The 23,071-nt window shown below is 43.2% G+C and overlaps 1 protein-coding gene across 3 annotated transcripts in view; it reads right to left on the reverse strand.

Annotated features, from left to right (window-relative positions):
• Nucleotides 1–22,775, reverse strand: part of tbcela (tubulin folding cofactor E-like a) — a 34,833-nt gene extending 12,058 nt beyond the window's left edge. Inside the window, exons 1-10 of one of the 3 annotated variants that reach the window (XM_079731603.1) lie at nucleotides 22,724–22,775; nucleotides 21,433–21,586; nucleotides 20,359–20,429; nucleotides 19,705–19,884; nucleotides 19,181–19,320; nucleotides 18,795–18,976; nucleotides 18,048–18,304; nucleotides 17,740–17,866; nucleotides 10,004–10,120; nucleotides 9,079–9,190 (exon numbers count right to left, since the gene is read on the reverse strand). In XM_079731603.1, coding sequence (XP_079587729.1) covers nucleotides 9,079–9,190; nucleotides 10,004–10,120; nucleotides 17,740–17,866; nucleotides 18,048–18,304; nucleotides 18,795–18,976; nucleotides 19,181–19,320; nucleotides 19,705–19,867 — 1,098 coding nt within the window. In that variant the 5' untranslated portion in view covers nucleotides 19,868–19,884; nucleotides 20,359–20,429; nucleotides 21,433–21,586; nucleotides 22,724–22,775. The remainder of the gene's footprint in view (nucleotides 1–9,078; nucleotides 9,191–10,003; nucleotides 10,121–17,739; nucleotides 17,867–18,047; nucleotides 18,305–18,794; nucleotides 18,977–19,180; nucleotides 19,321–19,704; nucleotides 19,885–20,358; nucleotides 20,430–21,432; nucleotides 21,587–22,723) is intronic. The other 2 variants (XM_079731604.1, XM_079731602.1) reach the window with 2 other exon arrangements.
• Between the last annotated feature and the right edge of the window lie 296 nt (nucleotides 22,776–23,071).

Below are 23,071 nucleotides of genomic sequence, written 5' to 3' on the forward strand. Positions count from 1 at the left end.
GGGTCCAGACCGAGTCTCGACACCCAACGTTGAAAACCCCTCATATACAGCCTGCCAAGGGGAACCGCCACCAGGGCTGACGCCATCAGACCCAATAGTCTGTGGCAATCTCTCAATGTGACATAAGTTCCCCTGCGAAACAAAATGAGACATGCATGTATCGCCTTCATTATGTCTGGAGTTATACGAGCCCTCATTGTGACTGAGTCCAGAGACAGCCCGATGAAAGTTATTGATTGAGAAGGGGTCAATACACCTTTCTTCAAGTTGAACCTGAACCCCAGCGATGACAAGTGTGCCATCGTGTGTTCCGTATGTGCAACTGCATCCTGTGCTGAACTCGCAGCCAGGAGAAAGTCGTCCATATCGAACCCTCTCATTGCTTGAGCTGGTGGAACCACTTGAATCGCGCATTTCTCCAGTAGAGACTTTATCTCTGCTGCAAGAAAGTGAGCCACTTCCCCCATTGCCTGCGAGTGTATTATTCTTGAGAAACTTGAAGGGGAATGTACCCTTTTTCCATGGTCTTCAGAAGCCACTCTGATTTTACAATTGACCGCCAGTGCTGCATTCGCTGTGCGAGTGAGCCGACTGCCGGCGTCAGTGCCACAGGCAGAGCAACGCTGCCCCCTTGTGGCAGGGAGCGTTGCATTCCCCCTGTTTATAGCCTGCCCTGACAAAGGGCTTACATGGCTTAATATTTGTCTTTTTTTCAAAAGCAGGGCCCTCGGACCTCGGCCTGGATGCACTAGGAGGTAAAATTGTATTGCTGTAGACATGTTTGTGCTTTCGACAGTGGAGGGGTTTCGTAACTGTAAACCGTCGCAGGCCTCTTGCCCGGGCGTGGCCGAAGTGGTGCTGGCTTGCCTCCCTGCTGATCCACTGGTGCAGCTGGTTTGTTGGCCCACGTAGCCCCAGCCTCAGTCTTAGGTTGAGCTGGAGGTCTGGGATGCGAGCTGGGACGTCTCGGAATCCTGTAGTTTGGCGGAGGCCACGCTACCGCCTGTGCAAAGAATGGCCGGGAAGTCGGAGCGAGGGGAGGCTGCATCTTCCTGGGCATGCAGGTCTGCAGAGCCTCACCCTCCCGTTTCTTTTCCTCACAACGACGTTGCATGGTGGTCATAGCGGGGCCGAACAAGCCCTTTGGATCCACCGCAACATCCAGGAGCTGGACTTTCTTGCGGTGAGAAAGGCTGGATAAATTGAGCCAACGTGCTCTCTCCTGCACCACCATGGTGCCCATAGCCCTTCCCGAAACCTGCACGGCTCGCACACCAAGAGCCACAGACTTGTATGCTTTGTCAGTCATAGAAGACTGGAAACCGTCCGTCTTCGACGGGAAGCTCGGGGCGGATGATGTGGATAGGGCTTTCTGACCCGGGTGGAGATGGTGAGCGACCAGCGGCTCCACAAGTGGCCACTTGAACAGTCCTCTTTCCTCCATGGCATACGCATTCCAGCGTGGCTCCCCCCTGGATCGAGCTCTTCGATGAGAGTGGCTGTGACCAGGTGCAGGTAGCCTATTCCACACACTAGGGGAATAAGGGGAGAAGTTGTCTCTCCGCGCTTTGCACCCGGGGTAAACGCTTGCCTTCGTACCGGGAACCGGTCTTTTTCGGGCGGAGCGCTGGGCCATGGGATTTCCAGCTTTGTGGCAGCGCGCCTGCCGACATCGTGTAGGCTTGTGCCGATAGCCGGGGAACCGCCGTCATCGCCTCTCGCACACTCTGTGCTTAGGTCGCGCGGGTTTCTTCTACTTGAATCTGGCCGCTAGGAATGGGGGGCTCCGACAGCAACGGGTCTTCGTCTGTCAGGCTTACATGGCGAGCTAGCCGACGCCGGAGACTTTTCATTGGGAGTCGTGTGCAAAATTTGAGAATGCGCAACAAATTTTTGTTAAGCGTGGAAGGGGCGCATCAATGAATCCGGAATCTGTAAGCAGGCCAATTAGTGTGAGAAAGATAGGGAATGGCCACAGTAAGTGGCTAATGTGAGGAGGGGGAGGGTCATAGAGATTATCGTGCGCGGGAAACCGGCGCGGGTCTGTGAGAAGGAGAACGATCTCAACCTGCCATTCGAACAATGATCAAGCAAACAATTGATTCGTTCTTCCAACCTGCGGCACTTGCGGCTAGTAGTGTGCCAGTGCCACAGTCTACAGAGTCGGAGGATGATGATTCGGAGGATCGTGTGGCTAACAAGGGCTGAACCCAAAATTTTAGGGAAGACTGGCTGTGAGAATTCAGCTGGTTATGGTACTGTAAGGAGACGAACTCCATGAACTGCGAATGTTGCAGTCGCTACCCCAGAACTGCGGGGAACACCAAGTTTGCCACTGCCGGTACTTCGCAGTTTAAACACAATACGCTAGTTAAACACAATACGCTAGTTAAACACAATCTTAGCCTCAAGCATAGAGTATGCCGAGACATGTTAATAAATGAAAAAGCAACGCCACTGCTGGTTGCTTTTAAAAGACTAGAGGCTGTAAATCATAGCGCAGATGAGGCAGAAATGATGCTGAAATTTAACACGGCATACTTTGTTGCTAAGGAGGAACTACCCAGTTCAAAAGCCAGCTCGACCTTAAAAGGAAGAATGGCTTAAAATGTTACGACACATACAACAACGATACAGCATGCGTACAATTCGTTGGAGTAATTGTGGATACTCTGAAGGGGAAGACTTACACGAAGATCAAGGCTGCTCCGTATATATCAATTATGATCGATGGGGACACCGACGTTTCAACAAAGGAATGCAAAATCATATACGCAAGGATCCTAATTGAAGGGAAACCAAGGAATATTTCGATTGGCCACATCGGAGTGAAACACGCACACGCTCAAGGTATGTTTTAATTCAAATTATGTTTAGATCACAAATTTCTGTAGCTGTCTTTACTGTGAATATGTTTGTAGTTTAAATAATCACTTCAGGTGCCATAAAGGGCTTTTCACACGAGCGGGCAGAGTGGAGGCGCAGCGTCCTGTCAAACGGCATGACAAGCGGGCGCACTCCCGTGACTGTCGCTTCCGTGCTCGTCGAACGCATGCGCGCACACGTGGAAACCGTTGGGATAGATGAGAATTGTTTATCTTAAATTAACTAATATAACCCCTTTTTAATTTTAAGGTGTATATGATGCCACCAAAGAGGCCTTCCAGCATCTAGGGACAGAAACAGGGTGGTTAGAGAAGACGGTCGCCATGGGAGATGATGGTGCAGCTGTCAATCTCGGGCATAAAGGAGGGGTAATAGCCCTCCTCCAAGCTGAGGCAGGGGCTTTTATTGTCCCATTTCATTGCATGCCACATAGGTAGGTTACATGGGAACCTTCAGAATAAAGAAAGGGTTGTAGCCTAAACAATGCATTTTTTATTTAAGTTTAATTCATTGAAATTGTAGACTGGAGCTTGCAATGCTATCTGTGCAAAGGAAAATTTCCATGGTGGATCATGTCTACAGTCTCCTCAACATGGTTTGGAAGACATACCACTTCAGCTGCAAGTCTATTAGAGAACTACGAGCACTTGGAGAGGAGTTGGGTGTGCTTGTCAAAGTACTGGGTAGTGTCAGTTGGACACGCTGGCTTCCACATGTGAACCGGGCCCTGCAAACCTTGCTGAAACCTGGAGGAAAGGATGGACATCTGCAGAACCCTGGCCAGTTCACAGCAGTATTTTACCACATGGACCATTTGACTGCATCATCCACCAATTCTGATATTGCTAGGAGATCAAAGAAGCTCTGTATTTAATTTAAAAAATATTTACTATATGGGAGGCATACAAATAACCAGTGTTGGGAAAGTTCACTTTCTTCGTGAACTAGTTCAAAGTTCAGTTCACAAATTTTAAAATGAACTAGTTCAGTTAAACGTTCATAATTCAAAATTTTGAACTAAGTTCACAGTTCCAAAAAATGAACTAGTTCATAGTTCTTTTTTTCAATATGTTGCTGTGAGCTTTTCATTTTTTCTGGTATTTTGAGCATTGAGCCCCCTTTGTGGTTTGTCTAGGATGATATAGAGTGGTTGAATCAAGTATCGTAGCGAAATACAGTTTCTATCGTGTTGTATTGCACATTTAGCGCATTTTGTAAATCCCATTGATTTCTGTTGGAAGACTCATTGCTCGTTGGCGGAAACGGAAAGGGGGAGTGTTCACGTTTGATTGTAGTCTTTTCGCTCGGTTATAGCCCTACTGATGAGACGAGAACTGAGCGAAAAGACTACAACCAAACGTGAACAGCCCCCCTTTCCGTTTCCGGCCAACAAGCAATGATTCTAGGAGGTATTCTACTCCGCTGAGCTATGAGCCAGAGAGCTAACGTTATGGATTGTACATATTTATAATTTGAAATTCGTCTGAGCCTTTATACCACAAATACTCTAGGGTCTATAGCATATAACCGCTTTGTTTGATTACAGTTTAATTCATTTTCCACAATTTAACAGCTCTCGTTTTGAAGAATAATCACCGCGCCATTCGTTTCAATGGGAATCGCGCTGGTCTATACTTTCAAAATAAACTGTACATATTTATAATATGAAATTCGTCCCAGCCTTTATATGACAGATACTATAGGGTCTATAGCATATAACCACCTTTTCTGATTACAGTTTAATGTAACAGTAAGCTGGCAACACCTCAACTGCAAATGAACCGCACGGAGATTACCATGGCAACCGGTCAAACAACACGGCGATCTGCGCGCGCATCCGCCATGTTGATAGAGAAATAACCCCCCCATTGAACGAAGTTAAACCGAGTGAGCGTGCCGTTCACTGACACCAGAATGAACGAGTTCACAGTAACGTTCATCAGGCAGTAATACAGTACGTTCAGTTCACGTTCGCCCAAAATATGAACGAGTTCATGAACTTTCGTTCAGTGAACGCGTTCAGGCGCAACACTGCAAATAACTGTTAACAAATAATATTTGTGGTTAGTGGTTACTAATTGGTTATGTCTTGCAGGTCAAGAAGATGATGGAAGATGGAAGCTTTGTGGGTTTCTGTCACTTCTTGGCTGACTTGTTTGGGGCCATAAGCAAATTCAGCCTTTTTCTCCAAAGAAATGTTATTTTGCCTCAGGTAATGTTGACATGTTAAGAATATAGTTGAACCTTATTAAAACAGAGTAGGCTGCAAATAATTTTGATCAAGTTACATGTAGCTTTTCCCCTTTATGTGTTTCACAAGGAAAATGTTTTATAGGCTGTGAATGGAATTGAGAATCTCATTGCAACTATTGAGGCAATGTCAGTGAGATGCAAGCCGGGTGGTAGGCTGGCAGAATTACTGGCAGACCTTCAGGCCCAGAGAAGACAACAAGAGGGTGAGCGTGAGCCTCACCCTGTATACAAGCATCAGGTGAGCAGTTTTTTCTTTTTGTTGTCAATTTTAGCTTTGGAGTTTATTTTAATTGTTTCTTGTCTAAATGTTGAACATTGTGTGAACTCAGGGGATCACCATCAAAGGTGAAGCTGCTGGGCTGGGAAAGGAAGGACTCTCCATGGCAAGCACACCTAAGCTGCAACAAGCAGTGAGAGCAACCATAGACTGCACTGCGCTTCATTTGAAGCAAAGATTCAGCAGTCTGCTTCGTAAGTGAAAGCACAGAATTATAGGTTAAAAAAAATCTGTGAAGATAAGATAAGCTATCATTATGACACCATCATATTTCTCTTTCTCTCAACTCTGTCTTTCTATTCCTTGATAGATGAAGAGTCTACATCAGCAACAGCAAAGGCAGTGAAGTCATTCAAGATTTTCAGTCATGATTCCTGGCCAGAGCAACGAGATCAGTTAACAGACAATGGTGCAGAGGAGCTGGACTTCCTGCTAGACCACTTCTCCTCTGTCTTAACAAGGTTAGTGACTATTTTTAAATTATCATAAAGATATAAAAAGTATAGCACAAAGCAACATTTCAAACATCTACTTTGATCCTTAACCTAGATTGTTTGGTAACTTTTTCCTTTCACTCTTTTCAGAAATGGCTGTGATTCCAATCTGGCTAGAGAGAAGTATCACTCCATGAAGACATTAATCTTCAGGAACTACATGGACAAGTCTTGTGCCTTATGGTAGATAAGGCACACTTACCATGCCTTATGGTAGATGATGGTAACAAAGTTGCCATTCTGCTCTGATTAGAAGATAACCCATTATTATCATATCCCTTGTTGATTTAGCAATTATTACTTTTTGATTAAATAAAACCTATGCTAATGATCCATTCTTTTAGAACATCCTACATCTTGTGCACATCATGCTGGTCCTCCCGGTCTCCTCTGCTGTATGTGAAAGGGGATTTTCTGCTCAGAAGAGGATTAAATCTGATGTCAGGGGGTCCCTACATGTAAACACTGTGGAGGACTTGATTCGAATTAGCATGGAGGGACCTAGTTTACAAGAGTTTGATGCCAAGGAAGCTGTACAAACATGGTTCAGTTCGGGTCAAAGGTCTAGGAGGCCAAATTACAACGGCAGGCCTTCTGAGCCTCCTAGTGGAACACAGGAAGATCTGCTCTAAGTAAAGGCACAAGTTGTTTAGGCCTACTTGTTCTAGTTGGAATGTTATTGGCCACTGCCCCTAATGTTTACACACATTTGTTAGAAAGGTTACTAAGCTTTTTTTTTTATTCTGAATCTATGTTTTATATATAGTACTGTATATCTCACTATGTTGCATCTTCAAAATAAAATGTGACACTGAATTTGAAACAGCACATTGTAATTTCTGCATCTTTTATCAAAATATTTATTAGTAATAGTGCTTTAATAGTGCTATATAAATAAAGTTGCCTTGCCTTGCCTTGCCTAATACAGTGAAAATTAGTATAAATGTGAATATTTGTTTAGCATGTTGATTTACGTTGTGTGCCCCTAAAATTTCTGGTTGCGCTCCTAAAATTTTCAGTTAGGGGCTACAGTGCTCCTAGTGAAAAAAGTTAGTCTGGAGCCCTGCTAGTGCTTCTCGGGCACGTCTCAGCCCGAGGCACTCGTTGCAGGTGAGGTGGGTATCTTTCTCAGATATATGGTTCCCGCAAACGCACACCCGTCCAGGCTTTTCATCCTTCGTTTTAGGAGGGGTAGAAGCCATGGTCTAACTGCAGTTTGGAGACTGGCCAGTTGTATTACTATTGAAGCTTTGCAGTCGATTTGGTTTAGCTTCCCAGCTAAACGTTTCACCTTTCCAGCTAGATGTAGTTAGCTTTGCAGCTCGACGTTCCCGGTGACTAATGTTTGGATACAAGGTAGCACCCACTTGGGTGATGCATGGCAGCCAATCGGCGCCAGAACGCTCACCAGACACCAGCTTGAGGTGGAGAGTGAGTGAATTAAAGAGTCAGCCAATTATAGAGGAGGATGATTAGGGGGCCAGATTGAATGAGCCAGGTTGGGCAGTTTTAGCCAGGACACCGGGGAAACCCCTACTCTTTGCGATAAGTGCCCTGGGATCTTTTATGACCTCAGTGAGTCAGGACCTCGGTTTTACGTCTCCTCCGAAGGACGGATTTAGCCTTTTTGGGATGGAAATCATGCTTATTCACATCTAATGAATGTTTACACTAATTTACGAACAGATGTAATTCAGCTTTTTAACCCATCATTTTGGATGATTTCCTGTACAGCGTTTGCTGAAACGTACAATATCGTACAACCTCAATGCGCACCAAAGTACGAGAAAGTTAAAAGTACAAAAAAAGTATAAAAATACAAAAATGATCTTAAATGAGGTCCAATGTGGGTGGATATCGATGATTTATTACATGGTTTCTCAACGGGGGCGGAACGGGGGGCGTTCGCACAACCTAGGGGGGCGCTGGGAATGTGATTTTTTTCCCATTTTTTGGGGGGGGATTTAAAACTTTCATGGTTTTGAATTTTTTTGGTGAAAAAATAGGGCTACCTGAAATAAATAGTCTATTTTAATTTATTGGTTTCTAACCCCTCTACCGTCTCAGCTACTTTTTACTGTCTATGCGCAGTGGAACAGTGGTCATACAGCGCGGTTCGGTCCTGCACACGCCCGGACTCCCGTTACAGCTATCGTCATGATCTCTATGGGAACGCTGATAAACATAACCCAAGTTCGCGGGTTAACAGTTCAATAACCAACACAACACAATCAAACAATTTTTGTTTCACAGCCCGTTTTCCTCCTTCCTCTTGCTGTTGTTCAATTCCAGATGCTCTGAGCGTAATCTCCACGAAAAGACCGTTGCATTTCAAATACAAAATATATAGGCCTAATTAGGCCTCTGCGTGCGATCTGTTTTCGCGTTGCCCACGTTGCCCGTGGTTCCCGCGCCATTCATTCATTCGTTCACGGGGCATGGCGGGAGTCACGGGAGACGCGGGAGTGCCGTGGCCACTGTCGCGGTGCCCAAGGTCACAGTGCCCGGGCCGCGGGGTGCCGCTGCACGACGGGAGACGTGGCGGCCGGGAGTCGGCGGTCACGGTGAATGAATTTGCAATCCAACCATTTCTTCCTCAACTCTTCTTTCTTGGCCAATAGATCGATTGCTCTCTCTCTCTCTCTCTCTCTCTCTCTCTGTCTCTCTCTCTCTCTCTCTCTCTCCTCCCCCCATGTCGCTCTGGAAGTTTAATTGGGTTTATTACAGTGATGGACAGTGCTGTGCCAATCAGAGGTGATATATTTGCAAGTCAAGAATATTCATTAATATTTTCTATATTCTTTTCACCAAAACCAAGCATTCATTTCTATTAGTGACCACTGCAAAATCAATGAAAAACGATGCATTGACACCTTTAAGCAATACAACAGGAGTGTGAGTGGGGTTGTTGTTAGTTTATTAATTTATTAATTTGTTTATAGTATATTAATTATAATTGTTTTAATTGGGGGGGGGGGCGCGCCAGAGGATCAGGGCAAGGTCATGGGGGCGTTTGCTCAAAAAAGGTTGATCTATTATAATCTTTTAATAAATATTTAGTATTTATTATTTTGACTAACTTTTCTAATTGACATGTACACAAACCTACTACATGTACCACTAAGTCATTTTTTTTTATTTTCTTTTTATGACTTGGTGGCGACTGACCTGTACAACCTTGTCCTCGCAGTGCACCTCCACCTGGGCAAGGCATCGGGGTCGGAGGTCTATCTCTGCCAGCGGCTCCAGTTTGCCGTACTTTGTCACTAGGCAGTGGTATCTGGGGGTGAGTATACATTCAGTACCGGCTTAAACACACACTTTCCTTTTAACAAACAGAAATGAAATGTAGAAGACTGGGTAGCCATTTTAGGGAAGACAAATCAAAGTCAGTTTTTTTAGACATAGAATGAAAGCAGGATCAGTTGATCCTTAAGAACAATGAAGTGGAAAAGCTTCATACATACAGGAATGATGAGAAGCAGCCTTATAATTTTGTTATAATATTTCATAGATTGAGGCCCAATTGTGCCCATGGAAAAAACTGTATGTGAGTACCTGTATGCACAGTAAGATTCTTATACATACTCCCTTAACAAAAACTGACTATGTTTGGTATTCTCATAACCTTGTTTGATGCCCTTTAATCGACATTGATCAGTGCATGATCTAATAGCCTATTAGTAGATCTAATAGCCTATTAGTAGATCTAATAGCATGTGTGATGTTACCACTAGTATCACACTTTGCATTGTAAGGGATAACCTTAACATTTGCACAATATTATGCACTATATTTTGTATGTGGCTTACATTTTTAATTTTGTTTCTCTTTGATAATTGAATTTAATAAAACATAAAAAAGCATAATCAAGATTTTGCGCATCGGAAGAAAGTAAAGAAGAGGCAAAGTGAAATTTTAACGAGGGAAGTTGAAGTTGCAAAGTTATTTATGTGGTGGACATCATGACGCAGATGTAAGTAGTCAGGTCTATTCTGCTCTACTCGTCACCGACAAAAGCACTGGTCATGAAGGTTGTTTTGAACCATCAGTCTGACAGTTTAATGGTGCTGGGGCTGCTCCAGGCGTCTACCTGTAAGGGAGCTCTTCCTCTGGGTAATCCAGGTGATAACGGATGAAAAAGCGCTCTGCGTCTTCTCGTTCACCGACACTCACCACACTGCCATTCAGCAAAGAGATTGAGGGAAGTCTGTTGAGAGTGAATGAATGTATTGATTAAGTTTGTGTGAATGTACTGTTGACATTGGCAAGACAACAAGAAATAAATGCATGATGTGACGATATCAATATGCCTTAAGGTAAATGTACAGTCACTGTCAAGTAGAAACCCAATATTAGTTTTGACTCGGCAGAATCACTATGGGAAGGATAATAATACTCAGAAGGAAGAGAGAAATTTTTACGCATCAAAAAGGCCAAAAAAACATATCTGGCCCCCATATCCTGGGCCCCGTTTCCCGATAACGATGGATCCACCCTCATGCGATCATTCTCACAAAGGATCTTGCGAACCTTTGTAAATTTATTTTAAGCGTTTCCCGAAACTCCTCTTAACATGAACGCGCATGCACTGCTCTAACAACATTCATAGGCTTGTAACTGTCCACTGACACGGTGTTGAAATGGGCTCTGTAGGAGGGGGAGACGCAGGAATGTTGTTGAAACTGTATATTTTGTGGCAGCAAAAAAATATCTCCCCATCAATTTCAACAGCAGAGTATCCTACGATTTGTAGCATTCATATTATTGTAGTCTATTCTTTATAGACTACAATATGAATGCTACAAATATTAAAAACATGAAACATGCTTTGCGCAGCAAGGGAGCAGACTCTCTATGATTCCGCATAAGGTTTCATTTGGTGCGCACTGTCTAGTCTACAATCTTTGGTGTAAACATTAAAAATGCAATTTTCCATTCATTCATAGCCTAACCCATTCAAACGCAGAGGCATATAGGCGTTTTTACACTGCCAAATATGCCATCTTATGCACGCCTTTTTCGCGGCACGGTCCGCATGTTTACACTGCCCGAGGTAAATTGCCTGCTTGAACTAGCACCCCAATTTACCCTCCCGGACCATACACATATTGGCGGTTTATTGGGTTTCATTCTGATGTAAATGCGACGGCTCCACGGTTCCAGGGGGGGGAGGGGCTTGGGTAGAGGTTTTGCTGTACTGTCTCCACAGAGACAATGCAGCGATATCATCATGAGCAGTTCTTACTGGAGAGAAAGTGAAATCCGCGAGCTGCTGATCATCATGGGAGAGAAGGTGATGCAGTCGCATTAAACAAAGACGGTGAAAGAAGTTTTTGTTTTTTTGCACTTGTAAATAGTTATCGCATTTGTAGCCTACACTCAGACGTGAACTCATTCTTGCATGCGGGTGTCTTCATTCGTAAAAAAAGAAAAACATTCGGAAACATGCCAATTATTCCGAAGAGGTCTAGACGTGCGCAGCCCCGCCTTCTCCAGTGAACCAAGAAAGCCCGCGCCGTGACGAACGGGGGATTTTACCCCCTCGGTTTTACACTCTCAACTGGGCGATTGTGCACTCACTAAGGTCAGGGATGTTCATAACTGTCTAGACACAGTCCAATAAATAGTGAACTTCATCACAGCCTCACCAAAGCACCTACAGTGCCTTATGGCAAACAATCGCAACAAAAAACGCCTGCAGAAACTCTCCGACACCCACTGGTCTCAGCATGATTCATGTACAATATGTCTTCTGTCATTGATCAATATGAGGACATTATATTGGTCATCACGACGATGGTTTAATTAAAAACAGAGGGAGACAGCAAGTGAAGCTCGAAAGCGACCTCCCACATAAGAGCAAAGGAATCATTTGATTGTATTATATGCGTTGTGATCAGCGGTTGTATTAACGCTGTTTGAAAGTTGTTAGGTAACGCCGTTATTTTTTCAGTAACGGGGTAATCTAACTAATTACTTTTTCCGTTGTTATAACGCTGTTACCGTTACTGTAAATTAAATGCAGTGCGCTACTATGAATTGATTGAATAAACTGCGTAATCCGAACGCACCCCTGGCTCCAAACATAAACTGCTAGTGAGGAGACCGGATGGGTTAACAACGAGATAAGCGATTATGATTGGCTAATGAGTCATGTTTCATGGTAGCCAATCAGAGCAAGTGTTTTTACATACACGCGCGCTACACACACACACATGCACACGCACACACCAAACAGATTCGATAAAGCAGCAGAAATGGCAAGTCCGGAGCAATCCGATGGAAAGTTGGCATTTTCTGTAATATTCGACAGATGTTCCACAGCCTTTGCAACATAGCAAATTAAAATTCAGTTGGAAGTATATCAGGGCCTTGAATGGGCAGTTCAACACATTAAGGCCAAGTGAAAACTGCTCAGAAAAATTCAATTTTTAATTTTTTTACAGTAACGCAAATAGTTACTTTCCATGGTAACTAGTTACTTTTATTGTAGAGTAATTCAGTTAGTAACTCAGTTACTTTTTAGAACAAGTAGTGAGTAACTATAACTAATTACTTTTTTGAAGTAACGTTCCCAACACTGCTTGTGAAAGGGTGCCTTGTGACGTGGCGTTTGATCGGTACATTTCGGCTGCGCATGTATTTTTGGATTTTTAAATTGCTGCAATAAATTAAGTTGCTGTTGACTTCTAACATGTCTCTGTCTTTGCAGTTTAAATCTAAATGTAGTCTATGAGTAATATATCGGCTGTGACCACTGTCTTTGGGCTATTGCGAAAATGCACCAGCTGGACATTCCGTGGTATTGGATGTGTTTGATTAAAACTAATCCAATACCACTGAATGTCCAGCTGGTGATCCACTGAGGCTATAGTTACGATGCTCTTAGCACCCTATGAGTACCCCTCATTAGCTACGAGTGTTGTCACGACGTTCGTTACGCAACAATGCTTTCGGGAAACGGTGTGAAAACTGTACGATGCTTGTATGACGAACTTCACAAAGCACTTAGGCTAACGATGCTTTCGGGAAACGGGGCCCTGGGTCACTATAAGACAACAACAACAACAACAACAACAACAATCTAAGCCTCTAAGGGTGCTGGTGTCATACACTTCCTTTGCCCATATTGAGATGCAGTGCCCCCACATGGCACAGGGCAGTGTGCATTTGGAAAAATGTATGTTTGATGATGTAGTGTGCAGTGTTTCCCCTAGATTCTTTTGTAGCAGTGGTGCTGTGAGTTGGTAACCTAGCAACACTAGGGGGGTCCGGGGGCATGCCCCCCTGAAAGAAAATGTTGAAAAATAACCCTTTAAATGGTTACTTCTGCTGAGGTTTTTGGGGAAAAAATGTACAGATTGAGCTTCCAAATATGACATAACAACCAACAGTCAGCCTTAGACAGCCCTAACTGAAAATTTTAGGGGCACACCAGATATTTTAGGGCCACATACCGTAAATCAACATTCCAATGTGATTTTTCCCCTGAATTACTAATTAATATTTAGATAATAGAAGCAGAAAATACAATGTGCGGTTGCAAATTCAGTGTAACATTTTATTGTGATTCCCAACCATACCAACTGTTTCGACGTGTGCGCGCATGCATTCGACGAGCACAGAAGCGACAGGATGCTGCGCCTCCTCTCTGCCCGCTCGCTTCTCCATTGAGAATGCAGCAGGTGCGACAAACGCCTCCAGTGTGATAAGCCCTTTACGGCACATGAAGTCCTGACCGGGTTTGGGTACCCGCGGAGACGCAGGTTTTGCGACTGACGTCTCCGGTGCTTTCAGCAGCGGTGCGCCGCTGCTGAATGCATATAGAGGAAACACTGGTGTGTCAAAATGTATTCAAGCACTTAACATTTGTACAAATAATAGTGTTTATATTTTATTCGATTTCCCCTATTAGGGGGTTGATAGGAAGATCCAATATAACTTATAACAATAATAATAATAAATATAGCTGCAAGCAGCAATGTCGGTGTCAAGCATAATGGGACTCGATAAACTAATTCTGCCGGATGGACGTAATCGGCTGGGTGGCTACATGACGACGGTTTCGGTAATCGGTAATAACGACAGCTGGTGGAATGAACTAGAGCATTATGCGAGTACGCGTCAATGTTTACCAAATGGAAAAATGACCCCACCTAGAGGTAAGGGCGCATTACAGTCTGCCCGACAAATGAAACAAATACATAGGGGTATTCGGAATAATATCCCTAACAGAGAAGCAATGTAAACAAGCATCCGTTCTGGAGGTGGTTCATGAAGCATCTAATCCAGTTAGAATTGCAGTTTATATTGTAAATTGGGCGATATGGTAAATATAGTCATTGTTGCATTATACATTAAGTACCGCTTGTCGCCACACGAGTGCAGTGTCTACCCTTTAATGAGCGCTGTTCAGCGCAACTAACATTGATATGAATGAAGTAGTGTTCTAATTGTATGCTTGTATGACAGATTGACATGATGATTTAATATGATTGATATGTTATCAGTTTTATATAATACAGTATATGATGACCATGATAAAATGCATATGGTTAGATATAATTTACTGACAATGAATGCTTTTGGCTAATGGTTATGACAACGAAAATACGCACCCCGGAAAGTCAAATGGCACCAAATTATTTGGGCATCGTCAGGATAGGGTCATAAGACTATGAGCCAAGTTTGGTTTGGATGCATGAAGGCCTTGCAGAGAAATGAGCTCACTTCCTGTTTGACGTCCCCCTGAGGTCAAAGATCACCAAATTGTTTGGATGTCCCCAGAATGATGTCATGAGTCTATGTTCTAAGTTAGACTATGATATGTTAAAGAGATGCTGACAACAGGCTTACTTCCTGTTTGGCGGCTTTGCCGTCAAGTTTGATTGGCTCTCACGGCCAAACGGTTTTAAATTTGAAAAAGCTGTTTAGCACATTTGTTCAGCTTGGTCTAATCATATATGGCAAGTTTTATGATGATTGGACATAATTTGTGGCCTGTGGATATGTAATATTGATATTGACAACTTTCAACATGGCGGCCAATTTCTGATGTTGCCATGGGAAATATTTTATTAGCTATATGGGGCGGTCTGACAGTATCACCAGACATTGAAAATAAGTTTGAAATATACTCATGTGAAGAGAGAGGAGTTAAAAGGCATCTTCATTAATTATAGCACCCCCTAGAGGTCAATGGTCACCAAATTCATTGAGTGTCCCCATGATGATGTCATGGGTCTATGTACCAAGTATGGTCATGATATGTCAAAGGGCTGCTGAGATATTGGCGTATTTCCTGTTTGGCGGCTTTGTGGTCATATTTGATTGGTTGTCGCGGATATTTCCGTGATTAATAATTTACTAGCTACATGGGGCGGTCTGACAGTATCACCAGACATTGAAAATAAGTTTGAAATATACTCATGTGAAGAGAGAGGAGTTAAAACACATCGACATTAAAAACAGCACCCCCTAGAGGTCAAAGGTCACCAAATTTATTGAGTGTCACCATGATGAGGTCACCAAGTTTGGTTTTAATATGTCAAAGGGCTGCTGAGAAATCGGCTTACTTCCTGTTTGGCGGCTTCGCGGATTGGCTGTCACGGTCAAACGGTTTTGAATTTGAAAATGCAGTTAGATATTTTTTATCAAGCACGGCCTGAAGATCAAGTGTGCCAAGATTCGAGATGATTGGACAAAATTTGTGATAAGAGATGCATTTTGAAAGTTTTTGACATAAACCAAGATGGCGGAAAATCCATCATGGCGCAAAGCAACAACATAGGGTGCATTGAACTCGGCTTGGATCAAGGAATCCAATGATACCTTGTTTGTGAATATTGGATGAATGGGTCGAAAGTTATAAACATGAATGCATATCCAACTTTGACCTGTTGGTGGTGCAAGGTCAACTTTGACCTGTTGGAGCTAGCTACCTCAAATAATAGGAAAACGTACGAAAACAATAGGTTGTCTCGCAGCTTCGCTGCTTGAGCCCCTATTGATTGAATTCATATAGCGCTTTTCTGGACACTCAAAGACACTTTACAGTGAAGGGGAGGACCTCACTATCCACCACCAATGTGTAGCACCCACTTGGGTGATGCACAGCAACCAGGGAATCCCCTACTCTTTTTGATGTGCCCTGGAATCTTTTATGACCACAGTTATGCCGCTTGCTGCTTCTTCCTATGAAGCTTGAAGATCAAAATTGGTAATACATTTACAGAAACCCCATTGACAACCAAGACATTAGAATTAGGGTTAGGGTTAGGGTAAGCATCACACTGTGTTTAAATGTGTTGTTCTGACCCTGTCCCTGTACTCACGACCATGAGGCTGCGTCTCTCTGTGTGGGTGTAGGTCTGCAGCAGGTCTCTAGAGGGTACTCACTGAGCGACCATGATGCTGCATCTCTCTGTGTTGGTGTAGGTCTGCAACAGGTCTCTAGACGGTACTCACCAGAGATGTGGACTCGAGTCACATGACTTGGACTCGAGTCAGACTTGAGTCATGATTTTGATGACTTCAGACTCTACTTGACAAAATTACGCATGACTTGCGACTCGACTTAGACTTGACTGCTATTGACTTGAGACTTGACTCAGACTTTGCCTCTTTGACTTGTAATGACTCGACATGTCTTGAGTCAAAAAAGATTTTAGATATCTAACCTATTTCCCGCCTAGTGGGCTAGACACCCAAGATGCATTCACTTCCGTGAAGATGAAAAAAAAACAGCGAGCGAAGACAAATCTACACTTCAATAATATCAAAACGAAATTTCGATATTGTTTATACTTTATTCAGAATAACAGTTTTAGTTTCATATCGGCTGTGTTTTGAGTTGGTCCCATTGAAGCCGTCTGGCCAGCCTCTGACACTTAAGACATCGTAACTAAATCATTGTTCAACCCTTTACCTTTGTTCAAAAAATGTAACAAATCTACACACTCGTATCTTCAATAATATCTAAACAGAATTTCGATATCATTTATGCTTTCTTCAGAATCACAGTTTAAGTTTCATATCGGCTTCGTTTCAGTTGGTCTCATTGATTTACGTTTACGCTGGATGTGAGGACGTTCAGCAGTGTTGCCAGATTGGGCTTTTTGTACCGCCCTATTGGGCTACATTTTGAGGACGTTCAGGCAGTGTTGCCATATTGGGCGGTTTTCCCACCCTATTGGGCTACTTTTAACAACATAAGATTTCGGCGCATGCGCATATCATAACACATTTGAAGACAGAAACAATTAACATATTAAATATATTGATAAGAAATGACTGTACATTAGAGTGATATGTTGAAATTATGATCAATAGCCTAATAATGACATTACTAAGTAAAAATACATGGTGACTTGGACTTGAAAAAGTTTGGGACTTGGACTTGGACTCGACTTGGCTTTGGTGTGACTTTGACTTGGACTCGACTTGCCTTTCCCTGTCTGGACTTTGGACTCGACTCGGACTTGACTGCTAAGACTTGGGACATACTTGGGACTTGCCGAACAGTGACTTTGTCCCATCTCTGGTACTCACTGAGTGACCACGAGGCTGTGTCTCTCTGTGTTGGTGTAGGTCTGCAGCAGGTCTCTAGAGGGTACTCACTGATCGACCATGAAGCTGCCTCTCTCTGTGTTGGTGTAGGTCTGCAGAAGGTCTCTAGAGGGTACTCACTGAGCAACCATGAGGCTGCGTCTCTCTGTGTTGGTGTAGGTCTGCAGCAGGTCTCTAGAGGGTACTCACTGAGTGACCATGAGGCTCCGTCCCTCTGTGTTGGTGTAGGTCTGCAGCAGGTCTCTAGAGGGTACTCACTGAGCGACCATGAGGCTGCGTCTCTCTGTGTTGGTGTAGGTTTGTAGCAGGGGGATGCCCTGCAGACGCACCTCCTCCAGTTTAGGAAAGGAGTTGAGCTTCTCGATGTCCTCCCACCGGTTTAGACCTGGGAGGAAGGGACACATAAACAAGCTCAACAAGCCAACAAAGACCTCGCTAAATGCTATGAAATGAACTGATCCATGGTCAATTTGTGTCAACACTTTGGCAACAAACGAATATTTATGCCCTAAACCATAGGATAAGCAACAGCAAACTAAAGGGCTGTAATCTCCATCGCTCCTGACCTGAGTTGTGCAGGTTGATGCTGCGCAGGTTGGGAAAGAGGGCCTCCAGGACCACCCCACTGTCCTGTATGGATGCCAGGTTGTTGTTGGCCATCACAAGGGTGTCCAGGCTGGGGAAGATGGAGCCCAACTTGCGTACCTCCTCCCAGTCCTGGAGACTGTTGTCGGTGATGTGCAACAGGCGCAGCGTAGGGCAGGGCGCGGCATCAGCCAGCACACTGTTGTACTTGTTGCGGCACAGGAACAGCTCCTCAAGTCTAGCGGAGGAAACTAGGTTAGAACAGGATGGGATGTGACGCCCCCTAGAGTAGAATTTACAAATACTGAGAGAATGAGAGAAAATATGAGGTAAAACGCTTGAAAGGAATTCAGTAATTGATTGTACGTTGTGCCAATTAGGGTCGGTTTTAGGTAGGTCCTGTTGTGGAAAATACTCCCCTATTATTAAACATGCTGATCTGAAAGGACTTATCCATTTTACAGAGAGGGAGGCTTGAAGTAAACCGTATAGAACAACAGAGACAACAACAAGAAAACAAGAACCCTATACTTAAATCAACATAACATAAGAAATATATGAAAATGGCCAAATCTTTAGCCATAGCTCTGCAAACAAGCCACTATCCAAAACCAAATACTCTTGTGTAATTTAATTTCACATGGTTCTATTTTTGGTTTTATATGCCCTAAAACCAATCCGAGAAGCCCACCAATGAGCGCTTTGTTACGCTTTTGTGTAGGTCTTACTCAGGCATGTCTCGTGTGAGGGTGAAGACCGTGTCCCAGGACACCTGTGTGTTGTTGAGCACCAGACGCCGCACACCACAGAAGGCCTCGCCGCAGACAGGCCCCAGCGCTACGCTCGCCAGTGGGTTGAAGCTCAGGTTGAGGAAGTCCAAGTTGGGGATGTTAGAGACAATCTTACTGATCTGCAGACACACCCGAGATAGTAGCGGGGGGGAGGGGGGGCAAAGCCAGCGGCACTCAGATACTGGGTTGAGAGAGTCCTGGTTAGTAGTGAACTCAACGGAGTAAATTGCACTTGGTCAGGCCTCACCTGTAAGTGATCTCAATGAGGCTTACCTGATTCAATTGAAAGTCAAACGTGTCGTTGTGTTTAAGTGTGTCGTTACCTCCCTCCAGTCCTGGAGCGTGTTATGAGACAGGTCCAGCTCAATGACGTGAGCACAGAAGGCTGCGATCTCGCCCTGGTCCCCAGCATGGGAGATCCCACTACCGTTCAACACCAGGATACTGGGCAGGTTCAGCCGGTCTGCAGGAAACGGGACACATTTACTCTCATATGTGTTTATAGACAGGAAAGATAAAAGACAAACAGGAGAGATGAATAAACATTGTCATTGCAATGGATGCCATTGGGTAAAATTAAACATGATATATGGAAATTTGGGAAAATAAATGGGGTAAGAACTAAGAGAAACACAACCAGTAAGGAGACCACAATGGTTTAAAATGCAACCCCGAGTCTACAAATGTTGATTGAAGGATTTGAATGGAAACCTTGCCGTCACTATTTGTAATTTTGCATACCTTTTGTAGGCCTATTCTTAATTTCACACTGGCAGTGTGAAATTAAGAATATTCAAACAACATGGGCCAGGGCCCATTAAAATTGAGATCAGGCCCTGTTCCCTACCTCTTATAGGGGAGCCCTGGGGGGCGACCACCGGTACCACCACCACCCCCATGCCGGGCCCCCGGCGGTAGGGGAAGTTCTCGGGGCTGTACTTCTCGCTGATGGCCTCCATAAAGGTCCGACCCCTCTCGTGGTCCGTGTGTGTGGCTCCCTGTTCTAACATGGCAGCTTCTCCCTGGCCTGGGCAGCAACACAAGAGGGAAGGAAAGGTCTAGGGCTCAGTTTGGAGCCACCCCCTGATGTTGGTGTCCCTCTGAACAGAGGGGCAGAAGGAATACTAAACTTCATAGAACGGTGCTTTGGTTAGTCTGAATATTTCTGGACTAGCCCAGTAGAAACACGGAAGCTGTTATCTCTGTTGTAAAGCAGCATCAATTATTTAGTTGTTTACCTAAAATATCCAAGGGGTCATATTACCATATACTATAAGGTACATTCATAATATGAATCCAATGTTATATATTCCACCAACTATAAGAAAAAATGCATCATTCATTATTCTATCTAATCAATCTCATTACAGATGAAAGCCTCCATTGTAAGTGATTTGTATATAGTAGCAGGTCCAAATAGCCAACTTTCAGGAAGTACCAGACACTGATCGTCAGTCTGCTAGTTCTTATATATGTGCCTACAGCTCATTGAGTATCTCACCTGCAGAGGTCAACACCACAACCTGCCCACTGTCACTGCTCACGGTCCGCTTGCGCTTTTGCACAGAGGGCCTGTGTGAGGGACATTTATTCACATAGTTATCTATATATATATTCATTCACAGATTTATTCATTCTATTGGAATGCTTATGAGAAGCAAGACCTGGAAGAAGAGGTTTGGGGTAAGGATATAAGCCTAATATGGAACAGACACACATAACAACAATGAGAATACATCTGTAGATCTAGTCACATGACTATGGAACAGCCTAACAATAATAAAACTGTAGAGAGGCCACGGTTCAGAAAGGAGAACTTCAAACAAATGTTTTTGTTAGTTTTTTTAGATATAGTCTTCAAATTTGGCATTTGTATACTATGTCATCTCCTCTTAATAGCCATATTCGACAGCTGGGCCAACCTGTTTTGGACACAATGTTAGAGCTGTTCAAACGTGTTGTAGAGGTGTTAACATATGCATGTATTTCACTTTAAAATGTATATCTCTGCTGTCTTTCGCCTTATTGCTATGAATTTTACACCATATAGTCCCACAGTCACCAGGTAAATGTGTGCTGAGTTTGCAGCTTTTACCATATCCGGCAGCAAATATGTTGGGTTGCGATTTCAAAGTTGTTAATCATGAAGAATAGTTCAAGTATAACATAATTTCATGCATATTGCACCTTCCTAGTGGTAATGGCAGCCTGTTGAAATGCTGAACTTCCAGGCCTTGTTATAGCGCCACCTATGTGTTATTCTGGCCCAAAAAGCTTTTGGAGCCAAAAAGTCAGGAAAATAATAATACTAACGATTACAATAGGGTTCCTACAGATTTCGTAGTACCCTTAATAAAACTAATGATTACAATAGGGTTCCTACTGTTTTCGTAGGACCCCTAATAATAATAATAATAATAATAATAATAATAATACTAACAAAAACAATAGGTTTCCTAAGGATTTCGTAGGACCCCTAATAATACTAGTAAAAACTATAGGGTTCCTACGTCATTCGTAGGACCCCTAATTGGTCAACTGTAGAACTATAGTCTATAGTTTCATTCATTCTTACTCCAGCGTGGCTGTTTGGTGAAGACGAGGTCAGGAGTGAAGAGGTCTCCAGAAGATGTGATTCCCCCTGTGGTCGGCTGTTAGTCTCAGGACAGGCTATAGGGTGAGGAGAAGCCAAGTGGCTTTCAATGAACACCTATATTCAGTACATGGCGCTGTAACGTGAATAAGTTCAAAGGTCAAGCATTTGACGTTTAAAGAACTTCTAAAAAGATGGATTCCACAATGACTCCAGGAATAATTCACTATTTTTGTTACATTATTTTTTATTTCTCTAGCCAGATTCTGTAATGTCATTAGACTGACCATGGCTGGTGCAATACATTTTTCTTAGTGTGAAGCAAGTCACAGTCAAATAGGAGCACAAATTATCAGAGATGTCTTGAACATTGTTTTGATACACACCGATGGATTTTCTTTTCGACTTCGGCTAATTTACTGATGAATCCTACATTTACTGAAACAATCCATTGAACCATGACATCTGCACCACTGGGCCTACATTGTTATTTTGTTAGCATCTGGTCCCCACATATCCCATAATAAACCATCACATAAGGCCTAAGATCCAATAATAAACATCACATCAAGCCAAAGATCCCATAATAAACCATCACATCAGGCCACAGATCCCATAATAAACCATCACATCCGGCCTCTATATCCCACAGATAATAAACCACCACATCAGGCCTATGTATCCCAGTGTCCCAAAAATCTTATAATAAACCATCACATCAGGCCTATGTCTCCCAGTGTCCCACAGATCCCATGATAAACCATCACATCAGGCCTCTGTATCCCAGTGTCCCACAAAAAATAAACCATCACATCAGGCCTATGTCTCCCAGTGTAGCTATAGCTTTAATGTATATGTATATATAATGTAATAATGTAATATAATGTAACGTCCTTCCTGAATAATGTTTAATGTAATAATGTTATATAATATAACGTCCTTCCTGATATAATGACACTTCATTGTCATCTGATGGTCTATGGTTATAACATTGAAATGATGACACTTATCTTTAAGCGATTACGTGTAGGCGATAAGGGGGAACAAACTGAGCAAATGGGTTGTAGAACCACATCAAAAGAACCACATTAACCGAACCACATCCAGAGGCTCTACTCCACCATCTGGAGATGACCCCGCAGCATCTCAGAATAAGACCGACAACACGATCACCAATATGAAATAACCTCTAAAGCCTTTACGACCAATACAACCAACATGGTATTGTTACTATGTGCTGTTTACGAAGCATGAGGCCATTCCGTCAACATACCTTTGATTTCCACTTTGAATTATCTTGTTGATAACAAACCAACTGATCCAATCCCGGAAGTGACGTCAACTGCCCTTAAAGAAGGGACGTTTTCTGTTCTTAATATAACAATATTATAATATATAATATAATATACATACAGCCTACATTCTATTATCTAAGTCATTGTTGAAAATAAATACTTGTGTTTTAATTTATATATTTCATGGTAAAGGAATAAATGGATGTGTTCTGATGATAAGCGGGCGATATGATACCATACAGAAGACTTCAGTCAAGTCAGCCGTCATTCGTTCATCCGCGGTTAAACCAGCCACAAATCTTCGTGCGCCCGTACTCTAAACGACT

Source organism: Pollachius pollachius, assembly GCF_949987615.1.
Source record: "Pollachius pollachius genome assembly, chromosome: 3".
In the NCBI taxonomy this organism is placed as follows: domain Eukaryota; kingdom Metazoa; phylum Chordata; class Actinopteri; order Gadiformes; family Gadidae; genus Pollachius; species Pollachius pollachius.